Source organism: Macrobrachium nipponense, chromosome 8 (assembly GCF_015104395.2).
Source record: "Macrobrachium nipponense isolate FS-2020 chromosome 8, ASM1510439v2, whole genome shotgun sequence".
Lineage (NCBI taxonomy): Eukaryota > Metazoa > Arthropoda > Malacostraca > Decapoda > Palaemonidae > Macrobrachium > Macrobrachium nipponense.
Window position 1 is genome coordinate 55,562,033 of NC_087203.1, and position 16,975 is coordinate 55,579,007.

The following is a 16,975-nucleotide window of genomic DNA, read 5'->3' on the forward strand; positions in this document are numbered from 1 at the left end:
TTCAGCTAAGATTCGAACCCAGGCTGATTGAGCCTGGTCTCTGGGGAAGATGACTGTCTCCTTCGGTACTTTGTCTTCTCGGATCAATGCCTCCTCTGTCAGGCGTGCATATCCTGCAAAGGGGAATTGGAGACCCGGCGGGTAGAACTCAAAGTCTTCTACTGGCCGGGTTCCACACCCCTCAATTGTCAGCATGCCCTCTGAGAAGGGGGCATGAACGGCTAGCCTCCAAGGGTTGTTGTTCTTGAAGGGTGGCAGTTTCAAGGCGTCCGGTACAGCCAGAGGTTGCTGTGGATGTCCGGACTGGAGGACTCCCTGCATCAGTGTCTCTTGGTTCTCCAGTCTTTGTGACAGAGACTGGATCAATTGGCCTGATGTCTCCAGACTCGAGACCAGCTGGGCTGAAATCTCCTGGAACTTGGATTGAACCAAGTTCCCCATCTCTAGCATCAGCATGCTGGAAAATGCTGCCGGGTCAAAACCCGAGTCCTGAGATCTGGGTTTAGCCAATCTTGTCCTCGATCCCTGCCTAGGTGTGGCAGCTTTTGCCGCGTCCGCCATCAGTTTGGGGGCTGATGACGAACTGGAACGGCTTTCCCTAAGGGACTTCGGTTTGGAAGGCTTAGGGAGGGGCTTAGCAATAGACCTATGGGTGTCTATCTTGGCTTTAACTTTAGGGATTACCGAACCCGACTTGCACCCAGAAGTCGTAGGCCTCTTGGTAAATCCCTGAAAAGAAGAAGAAGAGGAATGAGACGGGCTAAAGGAAAGTGCTTTAGCCCGTGTACCAACTGCCTCACTTACTCCCTTACCTTCATCCTGGATGTCGATTATCATGGGTTCGAGGTCCAGGTTGATCGCTGCAACCTCTCCGACTACTTCATCGCCCAAACCCTCCAGGTCTTCTGCCAGTACGGCCTGAGTTTCTTCTCGGATCCTGGCGATGATCGGGGCCGCCAGATCCGCCGATACGGCTGCTGACATCTTTGCATTAGGGTAGATAGGGAGCACAACTCTTCGGAAAGCATGTAGGGCTTTTTGCCCTTGGCATTGCGGCCAAATCCTCCTACCCAGATCTTGAGGGTGGCGAGAGCTGAGTCCTTGATGGCCTGCGGGTTCTGGAAGAGATATTTACTTTTAAATTCTAACCATAAGTTAATTTATGACTATCTCAAAATTGTCTCCAGAATTTTCCAATATCTCATTCAATGAGCTGGTACCTACCGTGTCGGTAGTGAGCTCTAGCACCAAGTTGTAGCAGATCTCACACCCATCTGGATGCCAAACCACTAAATCATCAACTTGGACCACACAGCCTGCATGAGTGCGGCACACCTCATGTCTGCACGGCTGCTGCAAGATTGCAGTACAGGCTGTCTCTTGACAGCGCACCATCTGTAGGTTAAAAAATGATACATGAGTATCACTATATGGACCCGCCGGAGATGTATCCGGCGGAGCATCCACTAAATAAATATTGATACCAGAATATCGCTACATGTAGACCCGCGGAGCATGCCTTACTACTTTAAAATTGCTGTAACGATCCCGGCGGCATGCAAAATATAAAAGACAATCATTTTTATCCTCTCCCGTCAGGGGCCCGTTTTGCGTTCTCCTCAAGGATTTTAATCTAAAATTTTAGGCTTGGTACCAACAGAACAGGGAAAAGGTTAATCCTGGCCTGAATCCGCCAGCACCGGAGAGGCTTTCTTAGTTTGCACTAGGATCGCCTTTCTTAGCTCATGTCTGTTGTCACCGAGATGGGACACAGAGGTACAACGGTAAAACGGGGGAGAAACTAGGGAAGAGGAAACACCGTGCTTTGGTCCCAGGGTACCCGCCGGGGTAGAAATGCCCGGTGTAGTAAACCAACCAAAAGCATAATAACTTAAAAATAAATAAAATAAATTAAATAAATTATTGTGCCGGAGCACTGCATCTACACCCACTTCAAGGCCCCGTTCCCATTCCATACTATCTTCCTCTATCCCCGGGTCCGGTTGAGGGATCGAATCAGGGAAAATAGGTAAAACCTAGGCCTGATTCTGATCATATAAGGGATCGTGCTTGTTAGTATATGCATACTGAACGAGTTCTAGCCAGATCCCAGACCCACCGGGCCGGGAGGATAGAAGGTAGATGAAGAACTGGGGATAGGAAAGGCGAGACTGAGGTAGTACGCGGTGTATACTGTCCTGACAAGCCGGGTGGTCAACCAGGGCTCGCCTGGGTGGGCACCCCCGTACCCCACTTACTACATAAGGTGAGGAGTACCACTCCTCCGACTGAACCCCCCACCTTCCCCAGCGAGAGGGGAAGGGGCTCGGTTGGCTACCTGAGGTAGCGCTAGCGAGCTGTGCACCCACCGAGTGGGATGGGGGAGGGAGGCCGTCTCGAGGAGTGGCTCACTCGTGATCAATTGTTCACTACATCGGCCAGGTGGAACACCTCCCGGTAAGACGTGGATCCAACTGATCACAGGGACAGCCGGCTTATAGGCCGACTGTCCACTAATTACAATACAACGATACGATATGTCATATGATAAAAAACACAATATAACAGCCCTGGCGTGAGAGGGGATAAAGGGATGAGGGGAATGAGGGGGATAGGTGCGTATACTGTTCTAATGAGCGGCTAGCCTAACCTTCGCATAATCGGAATGATCTGGTCAGGTCGGCCAGGGAGGCTCTGAGCAGCTAGTCTAACCTTCCAAAAACGTAAATTCAATCACGATCTGGACCGGTAGGCCAGGGTGGCTCCAGGGACAGAAACGAAGGCCCATGAGGGCCATACAGCCCTCCATCAATGAATATTCGGCCTGGTCAGGTGAAGGAGGTATCCTCCTCATAGAAGACCAAGAGAAAAGGGATAAGGCTAAGTTCCTCATCCAACGAATCGGAGGGGAGCAGCCTATACGGGTAGGATAAAGGAATTCCAGCCTAGCCTACTTCCCAAACCAATGAGGTCTGGGCGAGTAGGCTAGTATAACCCTCACGCCAGGATACATATCATAAAACGTCAGAATATCTATAACAAACTCGTAAATTCTTGAGTAAATGCTAAAATCAATATCAACGCGACTACAATTAGTATGGATGACTAATTGAAAGTCATCAAGAATAAAAGTTACTGGTAGCGAAGCATGTGATGGCTGACTCGGGAGCACCGCATGCGGGGCTCCCGTATACGTATAAACAAACGCCTAAACATACTTATGATTAAAATCGCTACCCTTACAATAACAAATTGATAATTGCAGTACTCAACTTAGATACAGATTTCTGACGCTCATATCTTAATTAAGTCCAAAATAAGAGACTTCCAAAAAACAAGTGTCTACACACTAGTGCTATTAAAAGGAATGACGATCGAGGCGCTAGTTGTAGCAGTAGCGGACAGTACATGGCTTTGGTATGGCTCCTCTTTAGAAGGGGGAAATTGACAAAGGAAGAGACTAAATGGAAGGGGACCTCTGGTAGTGGTTTCACTCGCCCCAGTTTTATACCGACACCCTATACAGAGGTGAGCGAACCAGGTTTATCCTGGTATAATCCATGTAGCTTTTACTCTTATATATTTAGCAATATTTATACCTTAGAAATGAGTGCTATAGGAACATTTCACGGAACGACACAGTTTAGGCCCAGAAATAGATTTTTCCTTTGTCAAAATCCCTTGTTTAGGCTTCTGTGGTTGGAAAACAAATAGCTATATACATAATTAATTGGTAGGTTTCTTATATAAAAACATAAGTGTATACTCACAAGCTGCTGCTCTAGTCCCCATTTTCCCTTGTTTTTCTGTTCAGCAGACAAGACTCTTGTTTACCATTAGCTATCACAAAATAACACCTGCCCCTGAAATAAACAGAAAACATCAAATTAAATATAACTAAGTAATAAAGCAAATTTTTAAAGTAATTTGTATTTTTCATATCATACAAAACTGAAGTTATTTACATGGATTTAACTTTTTTATTACTACTTGCTTAGTATTAAGTAGAGCATTTCAAATCACAAGGGATCGTATGGCCTATAGTGAATTAAAAAGTGAATACCCAAATCACAGCCTAAGTTCTACACTACAACACCCAGATTACTCACTTTAATCAACACTCAAGATATGACACTGCATTGTGTATATTAGTGAGTACATAAATGATACCAACTTACTGTAATTGTAAATGATGGACTCGTTATTGAGAATGACGAGTTCACTATCCTAGCCTAGATGGTTTGAGATCCGGCCAAACATGGTCTCCTTTACACTACGTATTCTCATCCAAAGAACATTATAGGAAACTCTTCTCTATCATTAGATATGCATATCCTAAAAAGGAATTTCCCCAAAACGAACTTCAAAATATGAATACTACATACTTAAGTGATTACGATATGAGATCCCGATGACGTCTCGAAGATTGTCGGGACTAGATCTTGTCCCTATGACTACTTGCTTGAAATAACACAACTCGGATCGACTCTGTCAGAGCTGTGTTCAGACTGAATAACTGACCATCATCAGCAAACACCAAACATTCAGGCAACTACCAAAACAACCAAACAACCAACGACCGGTAATTAGGAGCCATTACTATAACAAGTATAACAAAACAGTATCTTCCTGTTGTACACAATATGCATTTCCACTTGCGTAAATATATGCAAAGATACATTACAACTTGCAGTAAAGTACAACCTCTCTTGTTGAAGTTTCGACATACTCCCCCGCAAGAAAAAACTCATATCTACAATATTCATAAATGTCCTGTTTTTATCAATGCCTTCCTGGCTTCTGCAGCTATCTAAGCAGTCTTTCTGCTTGGGTGGGTGCTTGGTTGAATATCCTCTTCTGCAGGATCAACCTTTTCCGTCTCCTGTCACAGCTCTAGGGAGTATGTAGCCACTCTTGGGACCTTGTCTCTCCCAATATGTAACTCAACCACTTGCTCCTTGGCCTCTCACCATGAATGAGGACTACTTCCCTTATCCTGGGTCAAGGGCTATGCATCGTTCCTACCAGATGGATTTCTCAAAGGTTGTCAAATACTCCTCCCATCTTTTCCATAGGTTGTCACACAACCTGGATACATACAGGAATCTTTTCTCGGTGAACTCTTTCTGCCCATAGGTAGGGTCAACAGAAATCTCTTCCCAATTTACGACAGTCAAACCTCAGTTTTCGCAGACCTTTTTCTATTAAATTTTGTCTCAGTTATCATACGTTTCCTCGGTTTTCATACACTTGGAAACGCTCCATCCAGGGTCCTGCATGTGACCAGGCCCCATATCAAGTGCCCAAACAAAGCATCCCATCTTCTTTTGTGACCCATTCTGCTTTTGTGTTCATTGTTTTTGTGCTTTTTCATTTGAGTGCAACTGCTAAATGAGCCAACATGGGGCCAAAGAAAGTTCCAAGTGCTAGCCCTTCCATAAAAAAAAAGAGAAACACTACAAAATTTAAGAAAGAATTTGTAGTGTGGAGGAAGTTGCATGCTGATCTCGTTGAGAAAATGCCTACAAAAAGCGCTGCTGTTAGTGAATTTAAGGCAAGCAGAGGCTGCTTTGAAAAATTCAGAAAGCAAATGGACATACATATGTCAAACCTCAGTATTGCAATACACCACCTGAACACCTGAATTAGCTCTGGTCACCTGACCAGCCAGAACAACACCCCACAAAAAATTACCAACACTTAGGTTAAATTTTAACTGCCAATGCTGCAGGTAAACATTGTTACTGAGTCACCTGTCTGTGGTTGCCGGCGCTGCCGCCAGCCGCTGGCCAACAGTGGCACTTCCATCAATCGATTTTTGTTCACTTGCCTGTCAAGATGTTTCTTGCAGTGTGTGAACCTTTGGTCACAGCCCGACCCCCTACTACGTTGGATAAGATTGTTGATGCCCTTTGCTTGTTTTGGATTTTGCCTTGGCTTTTCTCTGCTTGTTTGATGATAATGGACTTGGACCATAAAATGGACTCAACTGCAAAGGATCCTCCCCCAACTAAGACTCCTCCAGACCATCCCAGCGAAGATGCAGCAACTCATCGCTCCTGTACCACCAGCAAATGGAGGATGAGTACACTCAAATATGATCAATATTCCTTGTGTATTTCATGTAGGAAAATTCAATGCAATTTAGGTCATAGACGTGACGAGTGTAAGGACTGGTCTACAGATCAAATGCAGGCACATATTAAACATAGGAAAGAGTAAAGGTAGGGTAGTTTCAGCAACTAAACCCAAGACAGAAGAAGCTAGTGATTTGGAGTCAGTAGTACTGTATAAGAAGTTAGAGGATAGGTTGACACTGAGTATGTCTGGTTTATTTACTACAATGATGTCGAAGTTGCAGGACAAGATGAAAGTTAGCAATAGGAAACAATTTACTAACCGCTCTCTTTCAGCTCCCCTGCCTGTTCCAGAACCAGCCCTGACGGGTGCCGGGGGTCATGGAGATCCAAAAACCGAAAAGGTAGGAACTACTGTCCCCCCTGGCGAGGAGCAGGCAGTGTCCGCAGCAGAATTCCCTTATTCCCCTGAAAACGTAAGTCTGAAAATGAAATCAGAAATAGGAATGACACAGACAACAAGTGTTAGGGATCAGCTAGGCGAGGCACAGTCCCAAGGGCAGTTGCCTTCAGATCCTTTATTTAGTCTTGCTAGGTTAGGATCCCCATTGGATCCAGAGATCTGTTTGTTCCCAGCCAATACTGTGCCAAAAGTAAAATCTGTCCTTCTTCTTTTTGGGAGTTTCGACTCGGTTCCGTCAGGGGTAGATACTCTGAATACCCCCTCCTCTTCAAAGGTTCCCTTACTGTCTGGAAGTATTTCAGAACCTTTGCCCTTTGAAGGTTCTTCGAGCATTGCTCAAGTCAATTTAGCTGACTATAATGGTGATCTCTTAGCCTTTCACAAGGTTATAGGTCCTTGGTTAGGCAGTGTTTTCTTTTGGGTTTCAGTAATATTCAAGACCATCTTCTTAAGAATTTCCCTGAATTCTGTAACAATATGTTTCTAGATTTTCATGGTGGTAAAGATTCAATTTATTTTCTTTCCCTCAAAAGGATGGTTTCTAACCCTTCTATATCCCCGGGTTCGTCAGTTTCTCTTCCCCTGGTTTTGGGGGTTTCTGCTTCAGTCTCAGATCATTCGGTAGCCCTGCCTCAGGGGGGTCTCATGCCTTCTTTGGTTTTCCCTTATAAGGATACTTTTGCTTCTAACATGGCTGTGTCACGTTCCGCAGGTTTTTCCCATGCGGGTGAGGTGTTGATGTCTTCCCTGCCTTTGCAGGTTACTTCTTTCAGTATCCCTTCGTCTTCTGCTGGTTTCAGCGTTGCTGCGGCAGGTGTCTTGGTTACCTGTCCCACTTCTGCGATCACTGGACCGAGAGTAGTTCCCAGTTTATCTTCCTCTGTTTTCCCTTCTCCATCCTTCCTTCCTAAGGTAGGAGATATTACGCTGGAATTAGGTACTGGTGTTAATTCTGTGTCAGGTTTGGTAACAGGACTTCCAGGTTTCCAGACTTTGTCAGGTCTGATGGTTGCTCAGCAAGGATGGTTATGTAAGGATGTTTTGTATTCAGCAGCGGTAGACGTTCGCGCATGGGATGCAGCTTCTTCGCATGTTCGGGGAAGATCGCCCTTAGATATTAGTTCAGTTCAAGCCAGGTTGTTGAATCAAGGTCGTGAAGTGCTAGGTCTGTGCAGCTTCAGCGGTGTTTTGCTTCCACAAGAAGCCCTAAATCGGTCAGTAGCTTCCGCATCTCTAGGAAGAGGTGTTGATATTGCGCAACCTTTTGTGGTTGGCTCAAATCCGGGTTTCATTTCTTCCGATGTTCAGTCCTTAGGTTGTCAGGGAAGGTTAGGTTCTCCGTCTTGTCAAGGTGGTATTCCGGGAGTCAGTCTTGCCTCTGCTTCTCCTTCCGCTCAGGTGTATTCTAAGGATGCAGATAGAGAATTTTCTGTCGAGGACGAAGGTCCTCCTCTCAGTAACCTCCAAGGCAGACGGTTCTTGGAGGCCCATCATAGATCTTTCGGGCCTGAACCGTTTCATCACTTCCATGAAGTTTCATATGGAAATGACTCAGTCGGTGCTGAGGTCAGTCCGAAAACACGACTGGATGGTGTTCAGTGGACCTCAAGGATGCATATCTCCAAGTTCAAATACATCCGGAATCTCAGAGAATCCTTCATTTCTCGAGACCACTGGGAACCTTCCAGTTCAAAGTCCTCTGTTTCAGACTAACCACAGCACCTCAGATGTTCACGAGGGTGATGGCTCCTGTTTCTGCTATCGTGCATCATCAGGGCTTCCGCATGAGGAGGTACCTGGACGATTGGCTAATTCAAGCCTCTTCCAGGGAGGAGGCTCTCAGAGCAAGGAATTTCCTTCTAAAACTCTGCGAGACATTGGGGATTTGTATCAACACGGTGAAGAGTTCCCTGTTCCCTTCTCAGACTATTACCTATCTTGGCGTGGAGAATCAGACACCTCTTTTGAAGGCTTTCCTGACTCGACAATGAGTGCGGTCGATTATGAGACAAGTCAAGCTCTTCCTCTCTAACAAAGCGCAACTTGCAAAAGAATGGAGAAGTCTTCTGGGGAAGATGTCATCTCTGTCCCTTCTAGTTCCAGGCTCTTGTCTCCCGATGCGTTCTCTGCAGGTACGTCTCAGGAATTGCTGGGACTTTCGGGAAGAGAACGCAGTGATAATCTGGGATGATTCCTGCCTCGAGGATCTTCAGTGGTGGTCAGAAGAGGCTCATCTGACCACCGGAGTAAGTCTTGCCCTCCAGATTCTGGACGTACATCTGTATTCAGATGCCTTGAATCAGGGTTGGGGTGCAACCCTGGAGGAAGCTCAGGCTGAGGGCCTTTGGAGGGTTTCGGATTGGAAGGAGTCAATAAATTACAGAGAATTAAGAGCCAACGAGGAGGCTCTGTTAAGCTTCAAAGATCAAGTCTGGGGGAAAGTCGTAGCACTCTTTTCAGACAACGCTACGGCACTAGCTTACCTATAGAAAGAGAGAGGTACAAGGTCGTCAACCCTGAACATCGCTGCGCAGAGAATCTTACATTGGTGCAAAAGCCACAAGACCTCATTACTTCCGCAGTTCATTGCGGGAAAGCTCAACGTCATACCAGATGCACTGAGCCATTCGAAAGAAGTCCGAGGAAGCGAATGGACATTAGCGCAAGAGGTAGTCGAATCACTGTGGCCCAGCCACATGGATCTGTTTGCCACAAGGTTGAACTATCGTCTCCCGATATATTTCTCCCCGGTAGCAGACCCTAGGTTTTGCAGGACAGACGCTATGCTCCACCCGTGGGACAATCTACAAGTATATGCCTTCCCTCCATTGGGCCTTATTCATCAGGTACTGGCAAAGCTAAGAGGGTGCAAGAATACGGAGATGACCCTAATTGCTCCGTTTTGGCCTCAGAGACCGTGGTTCCCGGATCTCTTGGAAGTGCTGTCCAAACCTCCAATCCTCCTGCCACAAAGGAAGGATCTTCTCAAACAGCCTCATTTTCATCATTACCACAAGAACCTTCCCGAGCTCAACCTACCTGCATGGAGACTGTGCAGTGAGCAGCCCGAAAGTCCAGTCTTTCGGAAGTATAGTGGCTTGACAACTTTCTATGTGCCTGAGGAAGTCTACAAGGTAAGGTGGGCGATGTACTGTACATGGTGCAGGGGACAAGGACATAGTATTTCCCGCCCCACGATAGCAAAGGTGGCGGAATTTCTTCTTTTCCTCAGGAAATCCAAGTCTCCCTCTTACTCTACTATTACAGGATACAGGTCCATGTTAGCGAGCACCTTTAGGTTTCCTTTACCAGAGATTTCTAATAGTAGAGTCCTTCATGATCTTCTCAGATCTTTTAAGATCGAACGACCGATCGTTCCGCTTCGGACCCCTCCATGGGATTTAGCGGATGTTCTAAAATTATACAGATTTTGTGCATGTTATTTATATTTTTGAAAATAATACAAAGGCAGTGGGTAATTCAGTGTTAGTCACTATATAAGAACTCCATGATCAACTAGTAAAACATCAGAGTTGTCGTTCAGTGAAAATTACTTTCTTAACCCCAGAAAAAAATGCTGGTACAATCTGTATGTACGGTTACGTAATTACAGCACATACAGGCAGTCCCCGGGGTTACGACGGGTTCAGCTTACGACGTTCTAGGTTAAGGCGCTTTTCAATTATATTCATCAGAAATTATTTCCAGGGTTATGACGCATGTTCCAGGGTTACGACACTTACAACGCTCATCTGGCACAAGAAATATGACACCAAAAATGCAAAATAATCAATATTTGAAGGTTTTTTGATGAAAAATGCATTAAGAATGCAGTTTACATAGTTTTGAATGCACCCAAAGCATTAAAAGTAAGGTTTTTCTGGGCTCAGCCTGTGTCGCTCCGTGAAATGGTTCCTTTGATACTCATTTCTAAGGTATAAATACGTATTGCTATATATATATCAGAGAAAAAATAGAAACGATAGTGCCAGAATATCCTGGCTCGCTCACCTTTTAATTAAAGGTGTTGGTATAGTAAAAGAGCGAGTGGATACCACTACCAGAGGTCCCTTGCCATTTAGTCTCCTCCTCCGCCAAAATCCCTCACCTACAGAGGAGCCGAACTAAGGCCCCGCTACCCGCTACTACTACGGTTAGCGTCTTTGTCGTCATTCCTTTTGATAGCATTGTCGGCGCCACACGCGTTTTTGTTCTGTGCTGTGTTTACGCTAGGAATTTTATCCCTTATTTCCAAGATGGCTCAACAAGCTTCTGCATCCAAGTTAAGTACTGCTATTAAGGTTTTAGATCTTTTTTACGAGGATCTTCTACGTTTTTGACGTGTTTTTGAGTCTTAGAAGTGCAGCAGCGGGAGCATCATTGTTCTCGCGCCGCCTTCTCTCGGCTCGTCAACCGCATGGCGGTTTCACGTGCTCCATTTGGTCCCTCATACCATTTGGGCCCTTCTGTGTTCAGCAGTATATTCATATATATATATATATTTGTTCCTAATCAATGCAGTTAGCTTTGTTCTTTACATACTAGTCCTTTCACGGGGATTTTTGCTCCGACCGCATGTTTCGAATCTTAGCCTAGCCTGGTTAGATCTCGATTCCCTGTTGTTAGGAGTTTATGGCCCTCATGCCTTTACGTTAGAACCTTGTCCCTTCGTATTCTTGTCCTTCTGCCCCCTAGTCGCCTGCCCCCAGATTCTTTCGGTACGGCATACTGACTAGCCGCTATGAGTGGCGCGGCTAACACACCCAAATCTTCGGATTTGCGATTAGCCTATCCACTCTAGGACAACATCTTTCTCTCATTCTTATATTTATTTCATTTATTTCCCCCCCGTGTTAGGCTAGCTAGCTATCTTACTGTTAATTTATTGATATTTTATATGTTGCTATGCTGTGCGGCTTTTGGTTGGCCTATAGGCCTTCCTCGATCGACTGGCCCTTCACACCGTGTGTCTGTTCACCCGGCCGAGAGGGTTTCCAGTTGATCGCGTACGAGCCACCCTGTTACCGACCTCCCCGCCCTCTCCCCCCCCCCCACCACCTATGCGCTCACCCACCTCAGTGGCGTGACGACTCGCTCGCTACCCAGCTAGCCTACCCGAGTCTACGTAGAAGGGGGAGAGACCATTGGGAGGGGAGGGGGATACACTCGGTGCTCAGGCATGCCGTACCCAGCCGCCCCGATACAGGGTACAGGGACACGTCCCTCCCCCTCCTCCCCCGAGCCTTGGTGGGCCACCAGGCACAGGAGGTTGGGATCTCCCCTTCCGACCCTCCATGTAGCGATCTCCCCCACCTCATGTCTGCTAGTCCTTCTCCCTGCTCCGGCGGTCTCGGGCTCTGTCTAACGCTGGACCTGACCTTGAGAATGGGACATCTCAGGACATAAGGCTCCAGCCTTCTCGTGGGAGTTTTAAATTTGCATGTATCTTTTATTGTCATAGCATACATATAATATTACATTCATTACGGCGGAGTTCCTACTCCATCATGTATTTGTCACCCGATTACAACACTCTTCACCCTGTTTCTTTCTTTGAATGATACTTACCCGGCGTCGGGGACACCTGGAGTTCATTAATCTGTGAAGATTTTACTCCGGCTCCTGCCGGAGTTCTATTGAAGTCATACTCCCCTTGTTCCGCTTGTGACATCACGTTAAGTTATGCAGGCCCCGGAGTTGGTTGTGACAGGGTGACACTTATCCCTTATATATATAGTATATATATATATATATATAACTATATATTATATAGATATATATATATATCTATATATGAGATTATATATAGATATATATATATACATATAATACATATATACACATACATATATATCATATAGTATATATATATATATATTATATATATATATATATATATATATATATATTAACCCCCCTTATTTCCATTATTTCTTATGGAGAAAATACTTCCCTGTTAACACGAATTCGGCTAACACGACATCTCCAGGAACGTAACCCTCGTGTTAACGGGGAGGTTACTGTATATAATATATATATATATATATATATATATAGATATATATTGGTATATATATATATATATATTAGTATATATATAGATATATATATATAGGATATATATACACTATCGATACATATATATTATATATATATATAGATATAGATATATAATATAATATAGAGATATATATATATATATACTATATATATATATAGATATAGATAATATATATATATAATATATATATATGATGATAGTATATATATATATATATAGAATATATATATATATAGATATATAATATATTATATATAATATATATATATATGTATATATAGATATATATATATATATATCTATATATATATGATATATATATATATATAATATATAGATATATATATATTATATATATATAATATATATATATATATATAGATATATAGATACAGTAACCTCCCCGTTAACACGAGGGTTACATTCCTGGAGATGTCGTGTTAGCCGAATTCGTGTTAACAGGGAAGTATTTCTCCATAAGAAATAATGGAAATAAGGGGGTTAACGTTCCAGGGCAATGGGAAACTTAATCTATTTTGGGATTTTGCCAGAAAAAAACCACTTTATTTATATATTTTTATATACAGGTAGTCGTCTACTTACGAACTATGCAACTTATGACAGACCGACTTTACGACAGCTACGACAATATAATAATATACAATAATAATTTAATTTTATATTTGGCTAAAATACGTCGAGCGCGCGTACGATAGTTTTTCCCGCTACCATCAGCGCGCTCATCTCCGAGAAATTTATGAAGAGAAGAAAAAACGGACCATTCAAACAAAACTAAGCATGTTTATGATTAAACCAACATCTCAGTCTACCCCTGTCCCCACTACCAGTAGTACTACCACGGAATCGGATGACCCGGACGATCCCCAGCCATCCACCAGCAGACAATTAATTTCTTTCTTTCTTTTTATCAAATTTCAAATGTTTCGTAATTTTTATTTTTTCTGTATGTTCATGTTTTTTCTGTACTGTAAATCAATTCTATCTATGCATTACTGTAGTTTGCCTGAAATTTATAAAGAAAAAATAATTTACATACTGTTAAATAAAACTTTGTGTATTACTACGTACGTACATAGACGTGTTGGCAACAGTACAAACGGTCGCTAGAGAAAACAGCAGACGATGTTTTATTTTATATTTTCAGAAGTAAAATTTTGTTCGAAAATGGTAAGATTCGTATTTTAGTAATTCATTTTGTATTTCTGTTTTGCAAATAAATCAAATATAATAACAAATTATGCATTTAATTCAAACCTATAAATAAATAAAAGTATGTATATAATACGTGTAGCCGATTGTCAATGCAAATGGCGGATAAGAAAATGTAAACAGACCAGACAGATGGTCTGAATGCCTGCAATAAAAATGTTAAATACAGTAATAAAAGTAAGTATTAATCAAGGAGTTCGAGCATGATAAGATTTCATATGCTAAACGTAATAATAGGTACTATACATGCACATTTTTGGGATGATATAAAATGTATATGTAGGCTAGTAAGTTGTCAATGAAAATGCAAACGAACAAATACGTACATGTACATGCATGTGTTTGAATATGGTAAAAAGGATAAACAAAGACAGCACAAACATGATTCAATTTACTCAATATGCTGAAAGACAATTTACGACAGCTCTGCCAGAACCTAATGCCGTCGTAAGTAGACGACTACCTGTAGTAAAGTACGCACTATTATGTTAACCAATGCTAGAATATATTGGCTCTTCTCACTGCGAGGGCTGGCTTCACACTGAGCCAGCAGGCAAGAGAGAGAGAGCGCGGGAAAGGTGGGGCGAGTCAGAGACTCGCCACACCTCCCGCGCTCTTGCTCTCAGCGGAAAATTCAAATCGTGTAACATCGAATATTACGTGTTAGCAGAATTTTTCTGTATGATTTTGAACTCGTGTAAGATCGAAATCGTGTTAACAGAACTCGTGTTAACGGGGAGGTTACTGTATATATATATATATATATATATATATATATCATATATATATATATATATATATATATATATATATATATATATATATATATATATATATACCTATACATATATGGTATAGTAATTATTAATATCAGCTAGTTCGGGTGTTTCAATGCAGATTGACTTATGATAATTAAGTATAAAAGAAATTTAATAATAAGAACAAGGATCAGACTGTAGCGTAAAGGGTACTCACCAAGATTCGGTCCGTTGTCGGCATACGTGATCGGTGTCAGGCTGTTCATGGCTACTATAACTAAAGATCGGAAGAGGAGGATGATGATAAAGCAGCAGGATCATCAATTCGCTCTTCTCAGATAGAATTTCTTCTTCTGTTAGTTCAGGTGTCTCGAGGAAACAACTGTTCCGAGACGTACAGGATCGAGTCTCAAGGGAGGGGGTAGGGCTGGGGGAAGCGGAATGCACTGGAGTCGTTCTCTTGAAGAAAAAATCCATTGTAGGTTAGCTTGCACAGTGCGTTTTTTTCGTTCTTCATAAATTAATCGGTAACATGCAACACTGTCTTGATGAGCCCTCTGAACTTTTGGCAAACCGTTCCTCGTCCCCATCCATTTCACTTAAAAGTTTCAGTCCTTGATCAAATAAAGCAAACGCCTCTGCCAGTTTTTTTAGTCGTAAACGTTCGCTCCGGCTCTTTTATTTCTTCTTCCTCTTCTGCTTTTTTTTTCTCTTCTGCAAGTGCAATTAAATCCTCTGCCGTTAGCTCTACATCTTGCACATCTATAAGTTCTTGGATATCTTCCTCGTCAATTTCTAAATCTAAACTTTTCCCAAGTATCAAGATCTTTTTATTGATTTCCACTTCTTCTTCATTCTGATCGAAACCTTTAAACAAGTTCGCATACACTTTCAGCAGATTTTTTCAGACCCCATTCATACACTCTTTCTTTACCTCCTTCCACGCCCTTCCAATGTTCATAATGGAGTTAAGAACACTAAATTCTTTCCAGAAAGTTCTGAGATCTTTCTCCTCGTTATCGTAGCCTGAACAGCCTGCGCAAACGTGTTCCGAAGATAATACGCCTTGAACGTAGCCACAGCACCCTGATCCATGGGTTTGTATGAGAGAAGTTGTGTTTGGTGGCAGAAACACAACTTTTACATTCTCGTTAATATCTCCGATGTGCTGAGGGTGGCCAGGAGCATTGTCGAGAATCAGAAGAATTTTGAAGGGGATGTTATTTTTCCTACAATGATCTTTCACTCCGGAATGAAGCAATGAACGAACCAGTCCTCGAACAATATTGCAGTCATCCAAGCTTTTTTATTATGACGGTAATGCACAGGAAGTGTATGCTTGTCGATGTTTTTTAAAGCCCTTGGATTTTCTGAGTGATAAATCATAAAGGGCTTAAGTTTATACCCAGCCACATTTCCCCCAAGCAGAAGAGTCAATCGATCCTTGTATGCCTTAAACCCGGGCATCGCCGTTGCTTCTTTGTGGATGTAGGACCGTTGTGGCATACGTTTCCAATAAAGTCCGGTTTCGTCAACATTAAAGATTTGCTCTGGCAAGTAGCCTTCATTAACGACGATCTCGTGTAAAACATCCTTAAAATTTAGCGCTCCGTCAGCATCAGCGCTTGCTGCTTCACCGCTAATTTTCACACTGTGAAAATTATGGCGGTTCTTGAAACGACGAAACCATCCAGCACTTGCTGCAAAACTTTTGTTGTGGTTATCATCATAATTCTTCTTCAGTTCTTCAAAAAGCATGCGCGCCTTTGTCTGAATGGTTAAGAGGGTGAGCGGCATACGATTTTGTATTTTGATCCTCCATCCACGTGACCAGTAACTGCTCCATTTCTTCCGAACGGCCCTATCCTTTCTTTTTGATATAACCGTTGAATGAACTGAAGCAGATGCCTTTACAGCATCCATTACGCGTTTCTTGTCCTTGAGGATGGTGGATACCGTCGATTGCGATAAACGTTCGTCACGTGCGATAACCATGACTGCCTTTCCCGCTTCACGCTGGTTTATTATTTTCAGTTTCTGCTCCAAAGTGATGGATTGCCTCTTCTTTTTTGCACTACCAGCAGGACACCTATTTGGTTGTTTGGCAGACATAGTTTTTTTGTTTTAATTTACGGTACTTGAAAAAAACTCTCAAAATCACAAACGAACACTGACCTAATGTTACTTGGCTCAAAACGAGCGCAAGTGAGGTCGAACTCATTGCCGCTGTACCTACGCCAGCCTCTCGCTCTCGGGCCAACATATCGTACAGCGTAGTACGCTGCTGCCAGCGCTCGCTGTGCGCGAAATTTAAAAATACGCATTTTCAACTTTTTTTTTTTTTTAGTATTAATTGCTAACCCCATCGTAACATCGGATTATCGTA

The 16,975-nt window shown here is 42.9% G+C and overlaps 1 protein-coding gene across 9 annotated transcripts in view; it reads right to left on the minus strand.

Annotated features, from left to right (window-relative positions):
- Positions 1-16,975, minus strand: part of LOC135222787 (protein unc-79 homolog) — an 841,880-nt gene that overhangs the window by 807,225 nt on the left and 17,680 nt on the right. For all 9 annotated transcript variants that reach the window (XR_010316338.1, XM_064261060.1, XM_064261059.1 and 6 more), the window contains exon 2: positions 3,771-3,863. Coding sequence is in view for 8 of the 9 variants with exons in the window: in XM_064261060.1 (XP_064117130.1) it covers positions 3,771-3,792 (22 nt within the window). In the remaining variant the exon portion in view is untranslated. The remainder of the gene's footprint in view (positions 1-3,770; positions 3,864-16,975) is intronic.